This window comes from Echinops telfairi, unplaced genomic scaffold, assembly GCF_000313985.2.
Source record: "Echinops telfairi isolate 266 unplaced genomic scaffold, ASM31398v2 ScPeMD7_5;HRSCAF=22, whole genome shotgun sequence".
Taxonomy (NCBI): Eukaryota; Metazoa; Chordata; class Mammalia; order Afrosoricida; family Tenrecidae; genus Echinops; species Echinops telfairi.
In genome coordinates, this window is record NW_022103901.1 from 28398955 (window position 1) to 28416088 (window position 17134).

The 17134-nt window shown below is 49.6% G+C and overlaps 1 protein-coding gene across 1 annotated transcript in view; it reads left to right on the plus strand.

The window, feature by feature from the left end:
* The window catches only part of MYH11 (myosin heavy chain 11), a 127579-nt gene that overhangs the window by 28974 nt on the left and 81471 nt on the right, over nucleotides 1-17134 (plus strand). Inside the window, exon 3 of the mRNA XM_045286010.1 lies at nucleotides 8478-8505. Coding sequence (XP_045141945.1) covers nucleotides 8478-8505 — 28 coding nt within the window. The remainder of the gene's footprint in view (nucleotides 1-8477; nucleotides 8506-17134) is intronic.

The following is a 17134-nucleotide window of genomic DNA, read 5'->3' on the forward strand; positions in this document are numbered from 1 at the left end:
CTGACTCACCGCGACCTTATAGGGCAGAGTAGAACTGCCCCGTGGTGTATCTAAGGTTGGAATCTTTATGGAAGTAGACTGCCCTATCTTTCTCCCTTAGAGTGGCTGGTGGGTTTGAACCTCTGACTTTTTGAGTAACAGGTGGGTGCTTCACCACTGTGTTACCAAGTTCCTTCTGCCTTTCTAGATGTTCCATGAAGGCGCATTCTGTGTGGTCATGTATGCCTGACCCCTTTCGCTCAGCATGATGCGTTCAGACAGTCTGTGTCTCAGTCCTTTGTAGGGCAGAATTCAATCCCACTGTCTAGAGAGAGAGCACTGACTATTCCAGACAACGTGTTCCTTCCTCCGCCCCTGACAGTGATTGAGAGGGAGACTGGTCCAACCGTGATCACAGTGAGGTTTAGGATGACAGTGCAGAGACTGTTGTAACCGCCAGGCCATTAGGTTAGGAAAGGATGCTGGTTCTCAAGATAAGTTACGGCCATCTGCCAAGTGATTCGTGTAATAATCTAGCAAAGCGACAAGTACTTCGAGTGGTCAGTTCCCCTTAGAGTTAGGCTGTGTACAACAACCCTTAGCCCTGTGCGGGGCAGTCCCAGAGGAGGACACAGAAGAATGGTCCCTAAGTTGGCTCTGAGGGATGGGATCAGGGACGGTACCACAGAAGAGCTGACTGTCAAGATGACATCTCACCAATGAATTGTGAGGCAGAAGAGTTGGCAGAGAAGAAAGAGTGTGTACGAGCTGTGAAGAGAGGGAATGGGTGTGCACGTTTAGGAACGTGTGCTCAGGCTGGAGGAAAGAATTGGGAGGAGCCTGGGAAATCCGTTTCCTAGAGCTCCACACAGTCAGCTCCCAGTACCCCCATGGAGCCTTTCTCCTGCCCACAGTTCGTCTTCCGAGAGCTTCCCACGCTTGGAGGTGGCACATTTCCGATGGGAATGTCCCGGGCCACTGGGCCTCAGAGGAAAGCATTCAGCTGAGCATCTGACCCTATAAGTCTCTCTCGCTCTGCGCTCAGGCTTGGCGAGGCTGCTAGGAAGCCTGCCCGTGGATAGGCTCAGCGGATAGCTCAGCGTCAGTCTCAGGATTGACCCTTAAAATAGAGGGGCCTGTGTGGGCGGCCCCAGAGGTGCCCTTGCCGGCCTGGATTCTAATCTCAGAGTGCCTGGTTCCTCGGTTTTCTTCCTTTATCCTGCCCGGGATCCACCCCCCATACTCCGTCTCTGGATCCATTTTTAACCAGCTTCCGTTGTGTTTTGTTCTCAAGCGGAGTTCTCCTGGAGTGGAGGTTAAAGACACAGACCCCATAGCCTCTCAATTCCAGGACGAGGGCCTGGGGGTGGGGGATCCATGTAGGGCACTGTCTCCACCATCTGTTTTCCCAGGCATGGAGGGTGCTGGCGATGTCCACTTGCTCCCAAGGGTGCTGGCAAGTTGTAAGGTTTCCTCCTGGTGTGACCTGGGAAGGAAGTGCCAGCGTAACGCTGAGTGCAAGCAGCACGAGGAAGCTGAAACAATGTCCGGGGACAGCAAGGTCTCAGGATCAAGTCCAACCTGAATGGAGCCTCAGCCCTGCCACCTACTAGGCCAGCGGTTCTCAACCTGTGGCTCACGACCCTCTCACAGGGGTCGCCCGATTCATAACAGTAGCAAAATGACAGTGATGAAGTAGCAGCGAAAATAATTGTGTGGTTGGGGGATCATCACAACCTGAGGAACTGTATGAAAGGGTGGCACCATGAGGAAGGTTGAGAGCCACTGCCCTAGACCCTCCACCAGACTTCTGAGCTTCATTGCCCTCCTCTCCCTGGTCTGTTAGAGACCAGTAGAATCCTTGAGGCGATGGACATTAGACACCCTTCAAATGACCTGAACTGACTCCCAGAGATCACCATTCAGACGGACAGTAGAAGGCTTTACAGAGAGCAGGCTAACACCCCAGAGGACTTGGGTTTTCAGAACAATCAACCTTAAGAGACCAAACGGGCAGGATTGGCCAGAAAAAGACCAAAGTTGGGAAGGCGGGATGGAGCTGGGAAGATGGGGGGAAGAGGGGGGGAGGAATGGGAAGAGTGCTCTTACCCTGAAGGGATTGTTCTGTTGCCCGTCTGCAGGAACCTGCCCGCTGCCTGAAATGCCCTTCTATGGACACGTCAAGTCATTTTTTTCCTAGCCTTTTGCTACTACAGACACCGTTTCTGCGGACGGCTTTTGGGTCTGGCTTGGAGCCCATGTGTAATGTTTCTAGAGTGTTCTTTCTTGAGTGGTCTGTGGGCAGCCGGGGAGGCCCAGCAGAAGGCAGGAGTTGCAGGGACCAGACAAGAATCCGTTGAGCTGAGACCATGAAGAAAGGGAGAGTTCTGACACCAGGGAAGGAAGATCCTTCTTTCTCCTCTGGCCAATCCTGGGCCTCCTCCCCACAAGGCCTCTCCTAGCTCTCCTTTGGGAGTTTGGCCTTGCCTGCGTTGGCGCCTCTTCACGTCAGTGCACATGGCTCCTGCAGGCAGCTGTGGCCCACACTACTGCCTTGTGTTAGTCTGGGTAGACTAGAGAAACACATTCAGAGAGACACTTACACGTGTATAAGAAAGAGCTTTATAGGCAAGAGCAATTGCGTATTGAGAAAACATCCCAGCCCAGTCCAGAACAAGTCCATAAGTCTGATATTAGCTCATATGTCCAAAACCAATCTATAAATTCCTCTTCAGACTCATGCAACACATGCAATGAGGCCAAATGCAGAGAGATCACAGAGGAGTGGGTGGGAAGTCTTGTGGACCCAGTGGCAGTGTATGCATCTCAGCGCTGGTGTGGGTCTCCACATGGCTTCTCCATCTCTAGGTCTCTGGCTGCATCAGCATAGCTCCATCAGGTTCGATGTCAGCAATGTCTTGCAGGGAGTGAGCGTGTGTCCCATCTCCAGTGAGCTATTTATCTCCATAGGGCCTCCAAATGAGGTCATCAAGCTGTGACCTGATTGACAGGCTAGACTCCACCCCTCCACTCTTAAGTCTCAAATTGACAACAGATGATGTACCTACCACATAATAGACATAGCAGTCATGAAAGATTATTTGGGTGCTTTCCCCCTTTTGTCCTGAGGACTTGGCTCCAACCAGGCTGCCAGGGGTCCACCTGCATTGTAGAGGGTACAGGACCCAGGGGCTCCCTAACTCCCGATGCCAGCTTGCCCTGTGGGCCAGACAGATCTTCATGTGATGTAAACACCGCCACCTCTGTGTGTAGTCATTAATGTCTGCTCTGCTCTCTAATGATCTTCTGGCTTGGCCTTCTCCAGTCTCATCCACCCACCCATCTGTCCACCATCCATCCATCCACCCATGTATCCACCCCCGGCCCCCTATCATACACTCATACACTCCTCCCACCCGGCCATCGCTCCATCTACTGGATACCTGTCTGGGGCCAGACTCAGTGTAAGGCGCTTGACTCTCTTAGGATGGAGAAAACTGAGGTTAGGTCTCCGTCTTGGTTCTCTAGTGCTGCTGTAATGGAAATCCACCACCGATGGCGGGTGCAACAAGCCCGTTCATGCTCGCGCAGCTTAGGGGACTAGAAGCCCAGGAGAAGTCTCTCTCTGCTGCCTCGGGAGGAAGGTCCTTATCTTCTTGAACTTCTGCTCCTGGGCCATCTGCAGGTGGCGGGCCTCGCTCTCTGTGCAAGTCCTGGAGGTTCTCATCACAAGGACCCGAGGTCACAGGCAGCACTGTTGCAGATTCAAATAAATGGCAGCCACTATAATGTCTTGATATTTAGAATCGTCTTTTCTTCCGTTACAACGGGACTGCGAGACTCTAAAAGCGACTCTTTGATCCAGTCCCAAGTGGACACATCTTAGTGAGTTTCTAAAGCCAAAAAGTCATTTATCAATATTACGGGCTTTCCTATGGGGGAGCAGGTATGAAAAAAGCAGACAGCAAAATGAATGTTATTATTCCTTAGAGTTAGTGAGTGTTACAGGGTACAGCACTGATGATAACATCCTGGTTAATAAAATAAGAATAGTAACATCTTGGTTACAACATCAAAAGGAACAGTATTATTAATTACAATGTTCTGATCTCGAGAACATCAGAGTACATTCTATAATCAATCACTCGTGGGACTTTCCGAGACGGGAGGGGGCAGGAGGCAGGTCATTCAGCAGTCAGCAAGATGGCGTCACCTTGGCTAGGGCTAGCCTGTCTCAGCGCTCCACTCCTGACTCTTCTTTCCTGGCGGCAGTTCGGTCCCTCTCTCTACTCACTTCTCTCTGCTTTCATCTCTGATAAGAGAAAAGGTGATATAGGTCACACCCCAGGGAAACTCCTTTTACATCTGACCTGAGTAATGTCTAATCCCCTTACACCTGACTGGCTGATTTCATCAGCTCCCCACATTGGGGTGACTACTCATAAACAAACAAACAAACAAAACAAACGCACTGCCATTGAGTCGATGCCGACTCACAGTGACCCTGTGAGATAGGATAGCATTGCCTATCCCTGTGAATTTCCAAGAATGTACTTCTTTGTGGGAGTATAAAACCCGTCTTCCTTCTGCAGCGTGGCTGGTGGCTTTGAACACAAGCCCAGCACATAACCACTGACCCACCAGGGCTCCTCTGACTATTCATTACAGAACTGTTAAACTGTTGAACTATGGAGTGAAACTGTTCGCCCCACCGAGTCGATGCATATTTTGGAGGGACACGATTCAACCCACGACAGTTAGCCCAAAGTCACAGAGCTGTTCTTGTAACGGCTTTGGGTTTTGAAACGTTCTGGGCTCTTCCTGGTTTTCCAAGTCTGAGACTGTGCACAAAAACAGAACATGCACCCTAGAGGGTGCTGGGTCCAGGGGGACTGAAGAAGACTTTGAGGGTGAGACAATTCGGAGAAACCAGCATGGACCAGGAGTGAGACCAACTTCCAGGTCAAACATTCGAGTGGAGAAGAAGGAAATCGAGACATACATGAAAAGACTCTACCCACATCCCTCAAATCTATAGACCTGTCCCCATCGCTCCTGTCACCACCCTGGTCCAAGGACCATGATGTTCCTTGAACTCCCCATCCTGTGCTCTGCAGTCTATTCTCCCAGAGCAGCCGAGGGGTCTGCCTGTGTGGGTTCATGGGTCTGTAGGGCAGACACACCAGGAAAGAGAATAAGCTGGAGACAGAGGTGGGAGAAGCATAGGAGTTACAGGGACCGCAGCGAGGAAGCAGTCAGCTTGTATGGCTTTCTATATGGGCCGAGCTTGGTGGCAACAGTCCATTGCTTGAAGGGTGACTGAGGAAAATAAACCATGACGTTTGATTTCTGTAGCAAAGATGACCCCTGGTTTGCAAAAGCTCCAGAGAGTAGATCAGTATTTCCCAAAGTGGGCAACACTGCCCCTGGTGGATGCTGGCAGGATGGAGGTGGGGGAGAGGTCTGCGAAAGCAGATACCTACACTTTATACTGGATCATGGGCGCTAGCACCGACTTTTTCATTACCAGGGGGCACTGAGTTTTGTTGTTGTTGTTGTTGTTGTTGTGTGTGTGTGTGTTTTATCCTGTAAAAGGAGTGATAAGCCAAATAAGTTTGGGAAGCTGTGGTGCAGGTGATTTTCAGCCAGGCCACCCCTGCCTCCATCATTAGGGAAGGTCTGATGGGAAGATGCTCCCTTTGCGTGACAGACAAGTAGTTACCTGGAAAATAAAGAAGGGCAGGATCCACAAGGTAGAGGTATTCAAGGACTCACCTTTGTGGGACTGCTGGAGCACTGAAGATGTGGAGGATAACAGAGCTGGAGTCAACGGTTGCTTATCCAGGGCCATAGGCACCATGTTTTGCCCTAAAAGCATTGGGGACGTGGATGGGATTGGGTTTGCTTCAAACTGTAGTGTGCATGACAAACCGTGTGCCCCCACAATAGTTCTTTAGGGTTCGTTCCGTGACCTGGATTACATTCTTCACACAGCGCCACTGCGTTCTCTCTGCCTCGCCAAGCCATCCGACCACCGGTAACACATTCAGTGCAGAGACCAGCAGAGACTCCCTCATGAGTGGTTTTTTGAAGCCAGCACCGTCGTTATTTTTTAAATATAGTGTGTTTTCATTGAAAGCTTACACAGCCAATTACACAGGGTGCCACGATGATTCAGCAACGTTGGTTCTGCCTTTCACAATGAGCCAACATCCTCTTTGTTGCTCTGGTTGCTCTGTTCCCTGCTGTCTAGTCTCCCTGTCCCTTTATGTTCTCATCCTGGCTTTCGAGGAATTGTTAACCATTTGGTCTCATATGGTTGTTTTTTGTTTAACGGAGAACCTTAAAAAAAATCCAAAAAACGTTATTTTGTGTGTAAAGCTTTAATTTTTCATGAAAAGGGAACCTCAGAGGGTAGTTTCGGTTGTAAAACAGCTTTATTGATATGAAATTTCAAATGAAGCGTTTCATGCCAAGAATTCACTCATTTTAAGTGTGAAGTTCCATGGCTTCTCAAGTGGATGTGTAGGACGGGATCACTGGGCACAGTCGGTGTTAGTGCTGGCGTTCCTTCCCCTGAAGTCGATTCGGGCTCAGGGCGGCCCCTTGTGGCTCCGAGCAGAACTGCTCCGTGGGGTTTTCTTGGCTGTTGTCTTCAATCTTCGTGGATGCCAATCATCTTTTCTTCCACGGTACTGCTGGGGCCTCTCACTGCCAACCTTTAGAGTAACCTTTTTTGTCCTCTAGAGCCCCATCTTAGAGCCCCCCCCCCCACCAATGTGATCCCTCTTTCCACCCCTGACCCCTGGAAGCCACGAATGGACCTTCTGTCTCCTGGATTTCCCTATTGTGGACATTTCTTTCTTTCTTTTCTTTTTTAAAAATCATTTTATTGGGGGCTCGTACAACTCTTATCATAGTCCATACATACATCCATTGTGTCAAGCACATTTGTACATTTATTGCCATCATCATTCTCAAAACATTTGCTTTCTACTTGAGCCCTTGGTATCAGCTCCTCACTTTTCCCTTTCCTCCCCAAAACCCCCTCCCTCATGAACCCTTGATAATTTAGGAATTATTATTATTTTGTTATATCTTGCCCTGTCCGACGTCTCCCTTCACCCACTTTTCGGTTGTCCGTCCCCCAGAGAGGAGGTCACATATAGTTCCTTGTAATCGGTTCTCTCTTTCCTACCCACTCTCCCTCTATCCTTCCTGTATCGCCACTCACATCACTGGTCCTGATGGGATCATCCGCCCTGGATTCCCTGTATTTCCAGTTTCTATCTGTACTAGTGTATATCATCTGGTCTAGCCAGACTTGCATGGTAGAATCCGTGTCATGATAGTGGGAGCAGGGAGGAAACATTTAGGAACTAGAGGAAAGTTGTGTTTTTCATCGTTGTTACATCGCACCCTGATTGGCTCATCTCCTCCCCGAGACCCTATGCGATCACGAGGTGTCGAAGGGATCAGGTGTAAGGCATCATCAGAACAAAAAATCTTACCATAGTGAATGACGGGGGGAGTGCGGAGTGGAGACCCAAAGCCCATTAGTGGACATTTCTCATCAATGGAATCATATACTATGCACTCTCTTATTTCTGATTTCTTTCACTTTGTGATATTTTTTAGAGTTGTGTTTTTTTTTCACTTGCCAGTTTCACTGGATTTATTTTTCTTTGTTGGCTTAGCATCAATGTACACTGAATCTAAGGACATGAATCTTTTTTCAATTGCTTGAAAAGTCTCCATAATTGGTTTTCTCCTTTTGGATATCGTCTCTCCATCTTTCCCTCTGGTTTTCCCCCAGAAGTCCTATCAGCATAAAATTCACAAACCAGACAACTCAATAATTCAGTCCCATCAGGAAGAGTTGTACAACCCTCATCACCACACTCAGTGTTGGACGGAGAGTTTTAGGTCAGAGACTCTGAAGGATGTAACCTAGGCCACGTTCTCACTCTGGGCTCCGGGAACTTGTTGGCAACCCCCATCAAAACATCACAGGAAGGCAGGGGTGAGAAAAACACACAGGATGTTCTTGAAGAAAGAAGCTGGAAGCTGGATTGTCAAAGGCGGGAAACTAACCATACAGCCTATCACCGATGAAGGAACTGAGGTGTAGAGCAGTGAAAAAGATTGGCTTGTGGCCATGGGGCAGGGAAGTAGCCAAGTAGGTCCCTATTCTGTCTGGATCCAGTCTGCGACCCCCTCAGACCTGGCATGGCAGCAAGGAACAAGTGAGACCCCTGAAGCATCTTTCCTGGGTTGCTCTGGGACTTGGGGGTGGTAGCCTTCGTGCCATCTTGACTCTGGGCTTGCCCCTTGTGTCCTGGGGCAATGAGCTCCACTGGTCCCTTGGAGCACCTGGTGAAGTTGGGACACCGGAACTTGGAATGAATGGGAGGCTCAGGTAGATCCATGACCAGATCAGCCCCTGGGTTTCTTAGTGCGAATTCTAACTCATGTCTCTTCTCTCTCTCTGTTTTCAGATCGGGAAGATCAGTCCATCCTGTGCACGTAAGTGGAACTGCTTTTTACTCTGCGTTCTGCATTTGGATACACCTTGCTGAAGAAAAGGGCTGTGGGGCAAGGGGGCTTGTTCTGTTTGTCCGTGTGTCCCAAGAACCTTCCCTGGGCCCAGCGCGGAGCAGAAGCTCACTGAACAAACATTCTTGCACTAAAATCTAAAACAACAATATCTGGTGGAATTTTGTTCTGTCTTTGAAATTATACACACACACACACACACACTCACATGAATTGAGGTGCTCTGGTAGCACTGTGGGATAAGCATTGGTCTGCGAACCACAAATTGAGCAGCTTCAAATCCAGCCATCAGACCTTGGGAGAAAGATGTGACAGTCTACTTCTGTAAAGATCCCCCCAAACAAACAAACAAAACTCACTGCCATTGAGTCAGTTCTGAATCATAGCGACCGCAGGACAGGGAGAACTGCCCCTGTGGGGTTTTGAGACTGTAACTCTCTACAGGAGTAGAAAGCCTCATCTTACGGGAGTAGAAAGCCTCTTCTTTCTCCTGCAGAGCAGCTGGTGGCTTTGAGCTGTGACCTTGCAGGTAGCAGCCCAATGTGTAACCCAGTCCACCACCACATCCCGGGAACTACTGAGAAGCAATTCTGCGCTGTCCTAGACAGTTGCTATGGGTTGGGATTGACTAACGCAGGGGCACTAGAATGGGAAGCAATTATGGAATGCAGGCTGTGTACACACCGAACCATGTCAAACTACGTATCACATCTCTTGGATGAGGACGCGAGGCTTGTTCTGACGCGAGGCTTGTTCTAACAGTTCACAATGAGTGCGCTGCTGCGTTTGGACCCTAACTGGTCACTGTTTCTTTGAAGGCCTTCGTTCAGAGCAGAGATATTAACTCAATGCAGAATTATTCAAGGAACCTTTACTGTTCAGGAAAAAATGCTCTGGATCTTGGAAGTGGCCCCTATTCCCCAGGTCTGACCATGTTTCTATCATTCCTTTGATTTTTTTTTTCCTTTTTGTTGTGAGTTGGGTGAAAGTTGACTGAGCAAGTCAGTTTCCAGTTTAACGAGTCATGTATATTCGGTTTCCTCTCGTTGATGGCAGTTCCAGTTCCAGGCTTGAAAAGTGCCTTGGGGTTCCACCCATCTCTTTCTGACCTGTAAGCCGGGTCTTCTCCATATTTTGTTTCACCTTCTAGAGTAGGGGTGACCGGGCACCATCTAGTTCTTCTGGTCTCAGGGTCACGGAGGCTGAGGCTCACTTGGTCTGTGAGTCCTTCAGACGAATTGTTTCCACACATGTTTGGCTTTCTTCACTCCTCGTGGTTCTGGACGGGGAGATACTAATGATTGTGCCCTCGATGGGAATTCACAAGCCTGTCAGAGCCAGTCACTACTCACCAAGTAGGAGGTAGAACAATTTCTTAGTGGGTCTGAGCCCTCACACCCAGCCACTCATTCCCTCAAGGTTGTAGCTAAGAAGTTTCCACAACTTCCTCCCCTGTATGTGTGTTTTATCGTATTCGTGAACGTATTTGTGGCATATATAAACAGAGAGAGACTGCCAAATCGTATACATATTCAGAGGTAGAGGCCTATTCTCCTTCCCACACTGGTCCAGTTTCTTCTGTGTGTGTCTGTTCATCCGCATCCAGGTACTTCCTCTAATTATTCTCCCAGGATTGTGTATAGAACAGTGTTCACCTCTGTTGCCTTCAATGTTTATACACCTTCCACTGCCTTCCTCTGATTGTTTTTTTTTTTTGCTGACCAATTTCTTACTGTATGTTGCCTTTCCCTTTCCCCAAGTTCACATTCATCTCTCAAGTTAGTGGCCTACCATTCCTTTCCCTCCTGGCCATTGGTTGTCATGAAAAATATTTGAGGGTTGTTTTTTTTCAACATAGATTTCTGCCTCTGATAAGGTAGCACAGGCTGCAGCTTACATGGGCTTTAAAGGGTCTTTAAAAATGGAAGAGGGAAGGGGAAGGGAGTGAGAGGATTGGACTGCAGAGGAGGCCAGTGTGATGCAGTGTGGAGAGGGCTTTTCCCAGTGATTCTGGCATGGGAGTTAGAGGAGGGGGAGACAGAGGAGGGGGGCCATAGGCCAAGGAGTGCAGTTCACGTCTAGAAGCTAGAAAAAGGCAAGGAAACAGCCTCTCTCCTAGAGCATGTTACCCCGTCAACACTTGTTTTAAACCAGCAAGACCCACTTCCCACTTTCAATCTCTAGATATGTAAGATTATCAGTGTTCAAGCCACCGAATTTGTGGTCATTTGATAAAACACCAATAGGAAACGAACCTGCCTGCCTTCCACCGTACCTAGTGACCCCGGGTACAATGGAACAAAGCGCTGTCCAATCGCACACCGTCCTCACAGTCTCGGCTGTGTTTGTCACGGGCCCTGTATCGATCCTCTCTTTGCAGGCGTTCTTCTTTCGGGCCCTCCTGATAACGTCCAAAGTACGTGAGATGGAGTCTCCTCATCCTCACGTCTAAGGGCCTCGCCAGCCATACGTTGTCCATGACAGAATTGTTTGGGGCACTTCCCGACGTTACCCTGGGCCACGTCCTCCCCTCTCGGCTCTCTCCCATCCTGACCATCATCACTCGTTAGCCAGCACAGGGAACGGGCCAGGCCCCTTCTAAGTACCAGACAGGAGCTGCCCAGGGGAAGGACAGCCATTAGAAGACTCACACACTCATGTTTTGTACTGCGTGAATTTGGGGCTCTTTGCATGCGCTGCCTTTTTGGAAATGGAAAGATATATCATCCAGGTGAGTGTATAATTGCCGGCCATGATAAGTACACAGAGGGAAGCGTATGAGGATCTGGGAGAGAATGTGAACGGGACAAATGTTGTCTCTGCAGACATGATACCTCAGTGGAAATGTCAGACGAACATGAGGGCCAGCCAGGATGTGCCAAAGCCAAGGCTGGGTGGAGCAGGGAGATCCCTTTCCCTCGTCTGAGAAGAGCCCTCCCAGGACATGTGGGGGCATGGATGCCAACTGAAGGGCCATTTGAAGCCAACTATCTAACATTAGTGTGTGAAGGGGGCCGGGGGAATGTCACAGGGTGGGGGGCAGGCAGTGGTGCACGGGGGACAGAGGGCCCCTTGAGGGGGGCAGCCGTGATGGCGCTGCAGCCTGCAGAATAAAAGATGAAAATAGGCCCCCAGCCCCGTTCCTGTTGAGTTGACCAACTCGTGTCGAGCCTGCAGGCCAGAGGAGAACTGAGCACGACTCCTTAGGGTTTCCGAGACTATACCGCTTTACAGCCCCAGACAGCCTCCCCTTTCTCCCACAGAGTAGCTGGTGGATTTGAACTGCCAGCGTTGCAGTTCACGGCCCAGGGCTTAACCCACTGCGCCACTGGGACTCCCTCTTGGGAGAATATGTGTTCCGTATTGCCAGGCTTACCTTCAATAGAGGGCGGAAATCTAGATTTTTATTCATGTTTTAGGTGAAATCTCCCACAGCTCAGTTGTATTCAACACACAGACCCTACTTTGTGGGTTGGCTTGGGCAGTGGGCCAGGAGTTTTTCCAGCTGGTTCCCGGAATCTGGCCTTGGAAGGCTCCCCAGAAATGATGAAGCACGTGGCTCCTGTCCTATATACGGTTGTCATTTGTAGGAGTGTCAAACCTGGATTCAAGGTCTCTCGGTGATACCATGATGCTCTTTCTGGCCTGTTATTCTAAGTCTTGCTGTGAAGGAGGGGGGAGAGGAGTGGGCCACAGCTGAACCGGCGACTTGGATCCGTAGTGCACAGCCATGGCCATTACAAATAGAGGTTGGCAGTGGGGTTTCATAAGTACATGCATTACAACAACCACAAAACGAGAGAGGCTATGAATTTTGCCCAGAGGCCCATGGTGAGCTTTCAGTGAGGAGAAGGCCCGGAACCAAGTTCATGGCCTGTTGAGGACCCAGTAGCATCATGAAGAGGATTGGGGTACAAACTGTACCCCCTGACACTGCCAGTGGGGCTGACTGACCCGTCCCGCAGGCCATTAAACAACGTGGATACCTGAAAGAGGGACTGGGAATGAAGAGGGGCAAGAGACGCGAGAAATGGAGGCAAGACAGGAGTCTGATCAAGCCTCGATTTATTGGGCAGAAGGCAGGGCCTTAAATACCCTATGGTGGGTGGGTAACATTACATCATATGCTAACAAAGTGTAACGAATAGTATCCAATAATCATGTAGCTACAATATGGAAGAAATGGCAGGTATCAGTCCTCAAACAGGTCCATATGTAAATGAGGTGCACTTGGACGGTCCACATGTAAATGAGGTGCACTTGGATGCCTGGCGGAGGTGTCCAATGAGCATGGCAGCTGTCTGCCACCGAGCACCAATCATCACAAAGGCCAGACTCAGGCAGGACAATAGGCCAGGGAACATCCGGGAATGGGAAGCTTAAAGACAGCGGACGGCCCAGGCCATGGGCTGAGGGATGTGCAGACTCCCACATGTGCAGACTCCCATAGCTGACAACAAACTTAGCCCCAGGCTGGTGACAAGCGGGCCAGTGTTGTTGTGAGAGGAGCGGCTGAGTCACTCGGGCTGTGTCAGCTGTCACCCAGTGTGGTCCCTTCTCACCATCCCCTCCAACCTGTGGGGCCAGTCAGGGTGTTGGGGCGTTGTCAGCCCTGGCAAGTGTGGAGCAACAGTCCCCAGCAGACTCGGGTGCAAGTGCGGACGGACATTGTAGCAGGAGGAGTAACCAGCGTCTCGCCGGTGTGGTACATTGGTTCAGAGCAAACACTAGCAGCATTGCCCACACTGCTCCGCGGCTCAGCACTTCTGAATGACAAGAAGGAGCCGTGGATGAATTTGGGAGGAGAAACATAAATCCCAGGACGAAGGCCCTGAGGCGGGAACCACCTGGCCCTTTGAGGAGCAGCGAACAGGTCCATTTGATCCGTACCTCGGGAACAGCGGGGCAATGGAAGGATGAGGTTCAGGAAGTGCTCTTGTGGACAGGAAGTGGCCAAGCAGACAGGAAGCGGTTGTGCAAGCCGGAAGTGGACATGCCGGCTTTGCTGGCTGGTGAGAGCTGTTTGAACAAGAGGGACCATAGGTGGTTCTGACCACTCAAGGAGTCACAAGTGCTGTTGGGGACCTCCTGATGTTCTACTGAGAACATCAGGCTTGGCATGAGGGACCTGGAAGCAGTTCTCTTGAGCTGCTTGGAGATGCCGGTCCTCAGAGGAGGAGACTTAGGCCAACACTGACTATTATCAATCGGTTGGGCTCTTGGGGTTTCCCCTGAGGGCTCACTCACGGCCTTTATCTCGCCTCCACTTGACCCTGCGCCTGGTTTTGAAAGAGAAATGCTTTCTGATGCAGGCCAGCAGGCCATTCAAGTGGGGTTTTATTGGCATAACGCAGTGCCGAGGGGGCAGAGATGTTGAGCATCGTTTGTGGGTTCGGAGGAAGTGAGGTCTTGGAGACATACGCCCGGGCTGACTCTCTGGGTTTCCTGTGTGTCACTAATCGGCTTTGGGCCAAGTTGGTTCCGTCTGCAGACCTGGGCTTCTTCACCTGTAGACTGGTGGTACTGATGGTGTCTGCACCCCGCACCCCCACCCCCCCGAGTTGTGAGGAGAATTGGAAGAACAACTTAGGGGGAGCAGTTAGCACATGCCAGGCACCTCGTGAGCACCCGATCACAAAAGAACACGCGTGCAATGAATGAGTTCCTCGGCGTGATGTGTCTAAGCAGTGGCTGGGGCCTTTCGCCGGGTCTTTCTTCGGAGGTGCTTCTGGGAGATTTTGAATCATCGCCCTTTGGGCTGATAGCTGAAGGATTCACCGTTTGCGCCACCCAGGGGCTCCCACAGGTGACGCGTGTCGAAGGGGGCTGCGATTCCGAGCACGAGCCCTATGTTACCTTGCTTGCTCGAGGCACTGAGACAAGACCGTGGAGAGAAACCCAGCCTTTGGCATCAGCATATTGGCAGCAATAGCACTGCTCCGTGGGTCCCTGACATAGATGACTGTGTGGCACGGTGGTCCAGCACTCCACCAAAGGCAAGAGGCCATGGTTCAAACCCTCAAACCCAGGCATGGGAACTCTGCAGGGCACATCTACCGTACCTGTGTGGTCACGATGAGTTGGCATCCACTTGGTGGCAAGGGTTTGGGGTTTTTTGATTGGCGCCCGCACCTGAACACCAAATCCACTGCCGTTGAGTTCATTTAAACTCATTGCGATCCTATCTATATAGGATTTCAAAAACTGCGGGTCGTTATGGGAGAAGACAGCTTTCTCCTGAGGAGCAGCGGATGGATTTAAACCGCCAACAGTGAGGTAAACAGCCCAGTGCCTAACCCACAGCGCCACCAGTGTTCTTTGAAGTCCACCCAGGGGTCAATAAACCATGCCCAAGTGTTTTGGGAACGCAGCCATGCGCCGTCCTTTAAAGTGTGCTGTCTGTGGCCACTTCACACAAATGGCAGAACTGAGTACTTGTGACATGACCCCTGGTGACCAGCAAACCTCAAATAGTTTCTATCTGGTCCCTTACAGAAAAAGTTTGTTGGGCCCAGTTTTAGGCAAATCGGTTCATTTTTCTCCGCGTCCTTTATCTCTTTTCATGATCTTTTCCAAAAAAGACAAAAGTAAATTTTTTTCATGAAAAATGTTAATGAAGTTAAAATTTGAAATCGATATGAAAATGTGTAGTGAAAACAAATGGTTTATTTCATTATAAAAGTAATGCAGGTAAAGACCAAGAAGTGAAATTATTTATTTCATTATAAAAGTCGTGCAGGTAAAGACCAAGAAATGAAAAATGCAAAGCTCTTTAGGGGGGCTCCCTTGGAAACCAAATCAACTCATCCCCAGAGGTGTAGGGGTGTGTGTGTGTGTGTGTGTGTGTGTGTGTGTGTGTACATCGATTTATATATGGGAGGCAGGCCGCACCCCTACTCCCTTTTCAACTGACTGGCTGCTCACATCAGATCATATCATGGAGGTGATTACATCATATCACATTATGGAAGAGCAATCAGTCCAATGTCTGACAAACCAAGGAGAATCATAGTCTAACCAAGTTCTCACATAGTGTTAACCATCACGTTAGTTAACATTTTTTGTGCTTTTATTTATTTTTTTTAATCATTTTATTAGGGGCTCATACAACTCTTATCACATTCCATACGTACATCAATTGTGTAAAGCGCATTTGTACATTCATTTTTTGTGCATTTATTATGCACCTAGCACTGCATGCTTTTTAAAGCAAGCTTTTAAAAGATTTTATAGCTATTCACTGATTCCATCCTCATAAGTGAGGTTGTTTTCATCGTATCCATTTGACAGAGAAACTGAGTTATAGTGGGGTTAAATGATTTGCCTGGCAGTACAGAAATTTGAACTTGGGCAGGCTGACCATGGAGCCTGCTGGACTGCTGTGCTTTTGCCTGGGATAGTTAGAGGCTCTCTAACAAGATAGAGGCCCTGCCAGGCTGGGCTTTGCAAGCTGTGTAGAAGTTAGACAGCACAACTATCAAGGGACTTTGCTGACAGCAGGGTCTGCATCAGGTGAGGGCCAGGCTTGCAAACCTGCGGTTCAGAGCCAATTAAACTTTCATACAAAGGGCAGGCCACTGGCTAGAAAGGACTTACAAATTACATTCCCCCTGCAGACCAGGGCCAGCTCCACCTGAGGGGCCTCAAGAAGTTAGTGGGAAAAAACGGAATTGGGTAATAATGGAAGTTTTCTACAAAGTTGTTAAGCTCCCTCTTACTTATGGGGTCTGTGCAAAGCAAAGTCGGCACAGGACCCCTAGTTTAAAAGCTATTTAAGCGAGTCACCATGGCAGCAGAGTGTAGAAATCATTCAAGGTCCTTCTCAGCACGGAGCCCGTAGCTGACTTCTCTGACCATGAGGCTGACTTCTCTGGGGCCCAAGGGGTTAAGTGGGCTTTCAGTGGCTCCTTCTGCCCCTGGGCCTGGAGTAGTTAAAAGGATTTGGCTTTAGGGTGATGGCAGGCCCAGGAAGCCATATATGGTTATGAGTTTGGGGCATTGGCAGAGAGAGCGGGGCACTGAGTTCCCTAAGAAACTGGACTGGGATTTAGGGCTCCCAGGAAGGAATCTTCGGCCCCGAGAGCTCAGGGTTCAGAAAAGCAGAGCTGATCATATTTCTGAAACCTCCTGAGCACATCAATCTTTAGACACCCACGAGCCTGGAACGTGGGGTGTTTTCTTTGGCAGAAAGTCCTAGGGAAATTATTTTTATCAACAAAACTAGGAAACTTTTGAACCAAGGAGTCCACACAGGGAGAAGCCGATTGCCAAATCCCCTCTCCCACAGAGCTCAAGAACAAGGCCACTAACATTTCATGCCAATTAGTGTCTCGTTGTTGTTGTTGAGAATGCACACAGCAAAAAGCAGGTTTCAACTGAAGCCTCATTGCAGGCCCATGGTGGAGTGGTTATGCAGTGGGCTGTGATTCGCACGGTCAGCGGTTTGAAACCACTGGCGGCTGGGCAGGAGGAAGACTCAGGAGGGCTCCCTGCTCTTGTGAACAGTTACAGTCTGGGAAATCCACAGGGGGTTGATATGAATTAGCCAGTTTTTCTCCCTCCTAAAAATAAACTCACTGCTCCATAAGGTTTCTAGCTA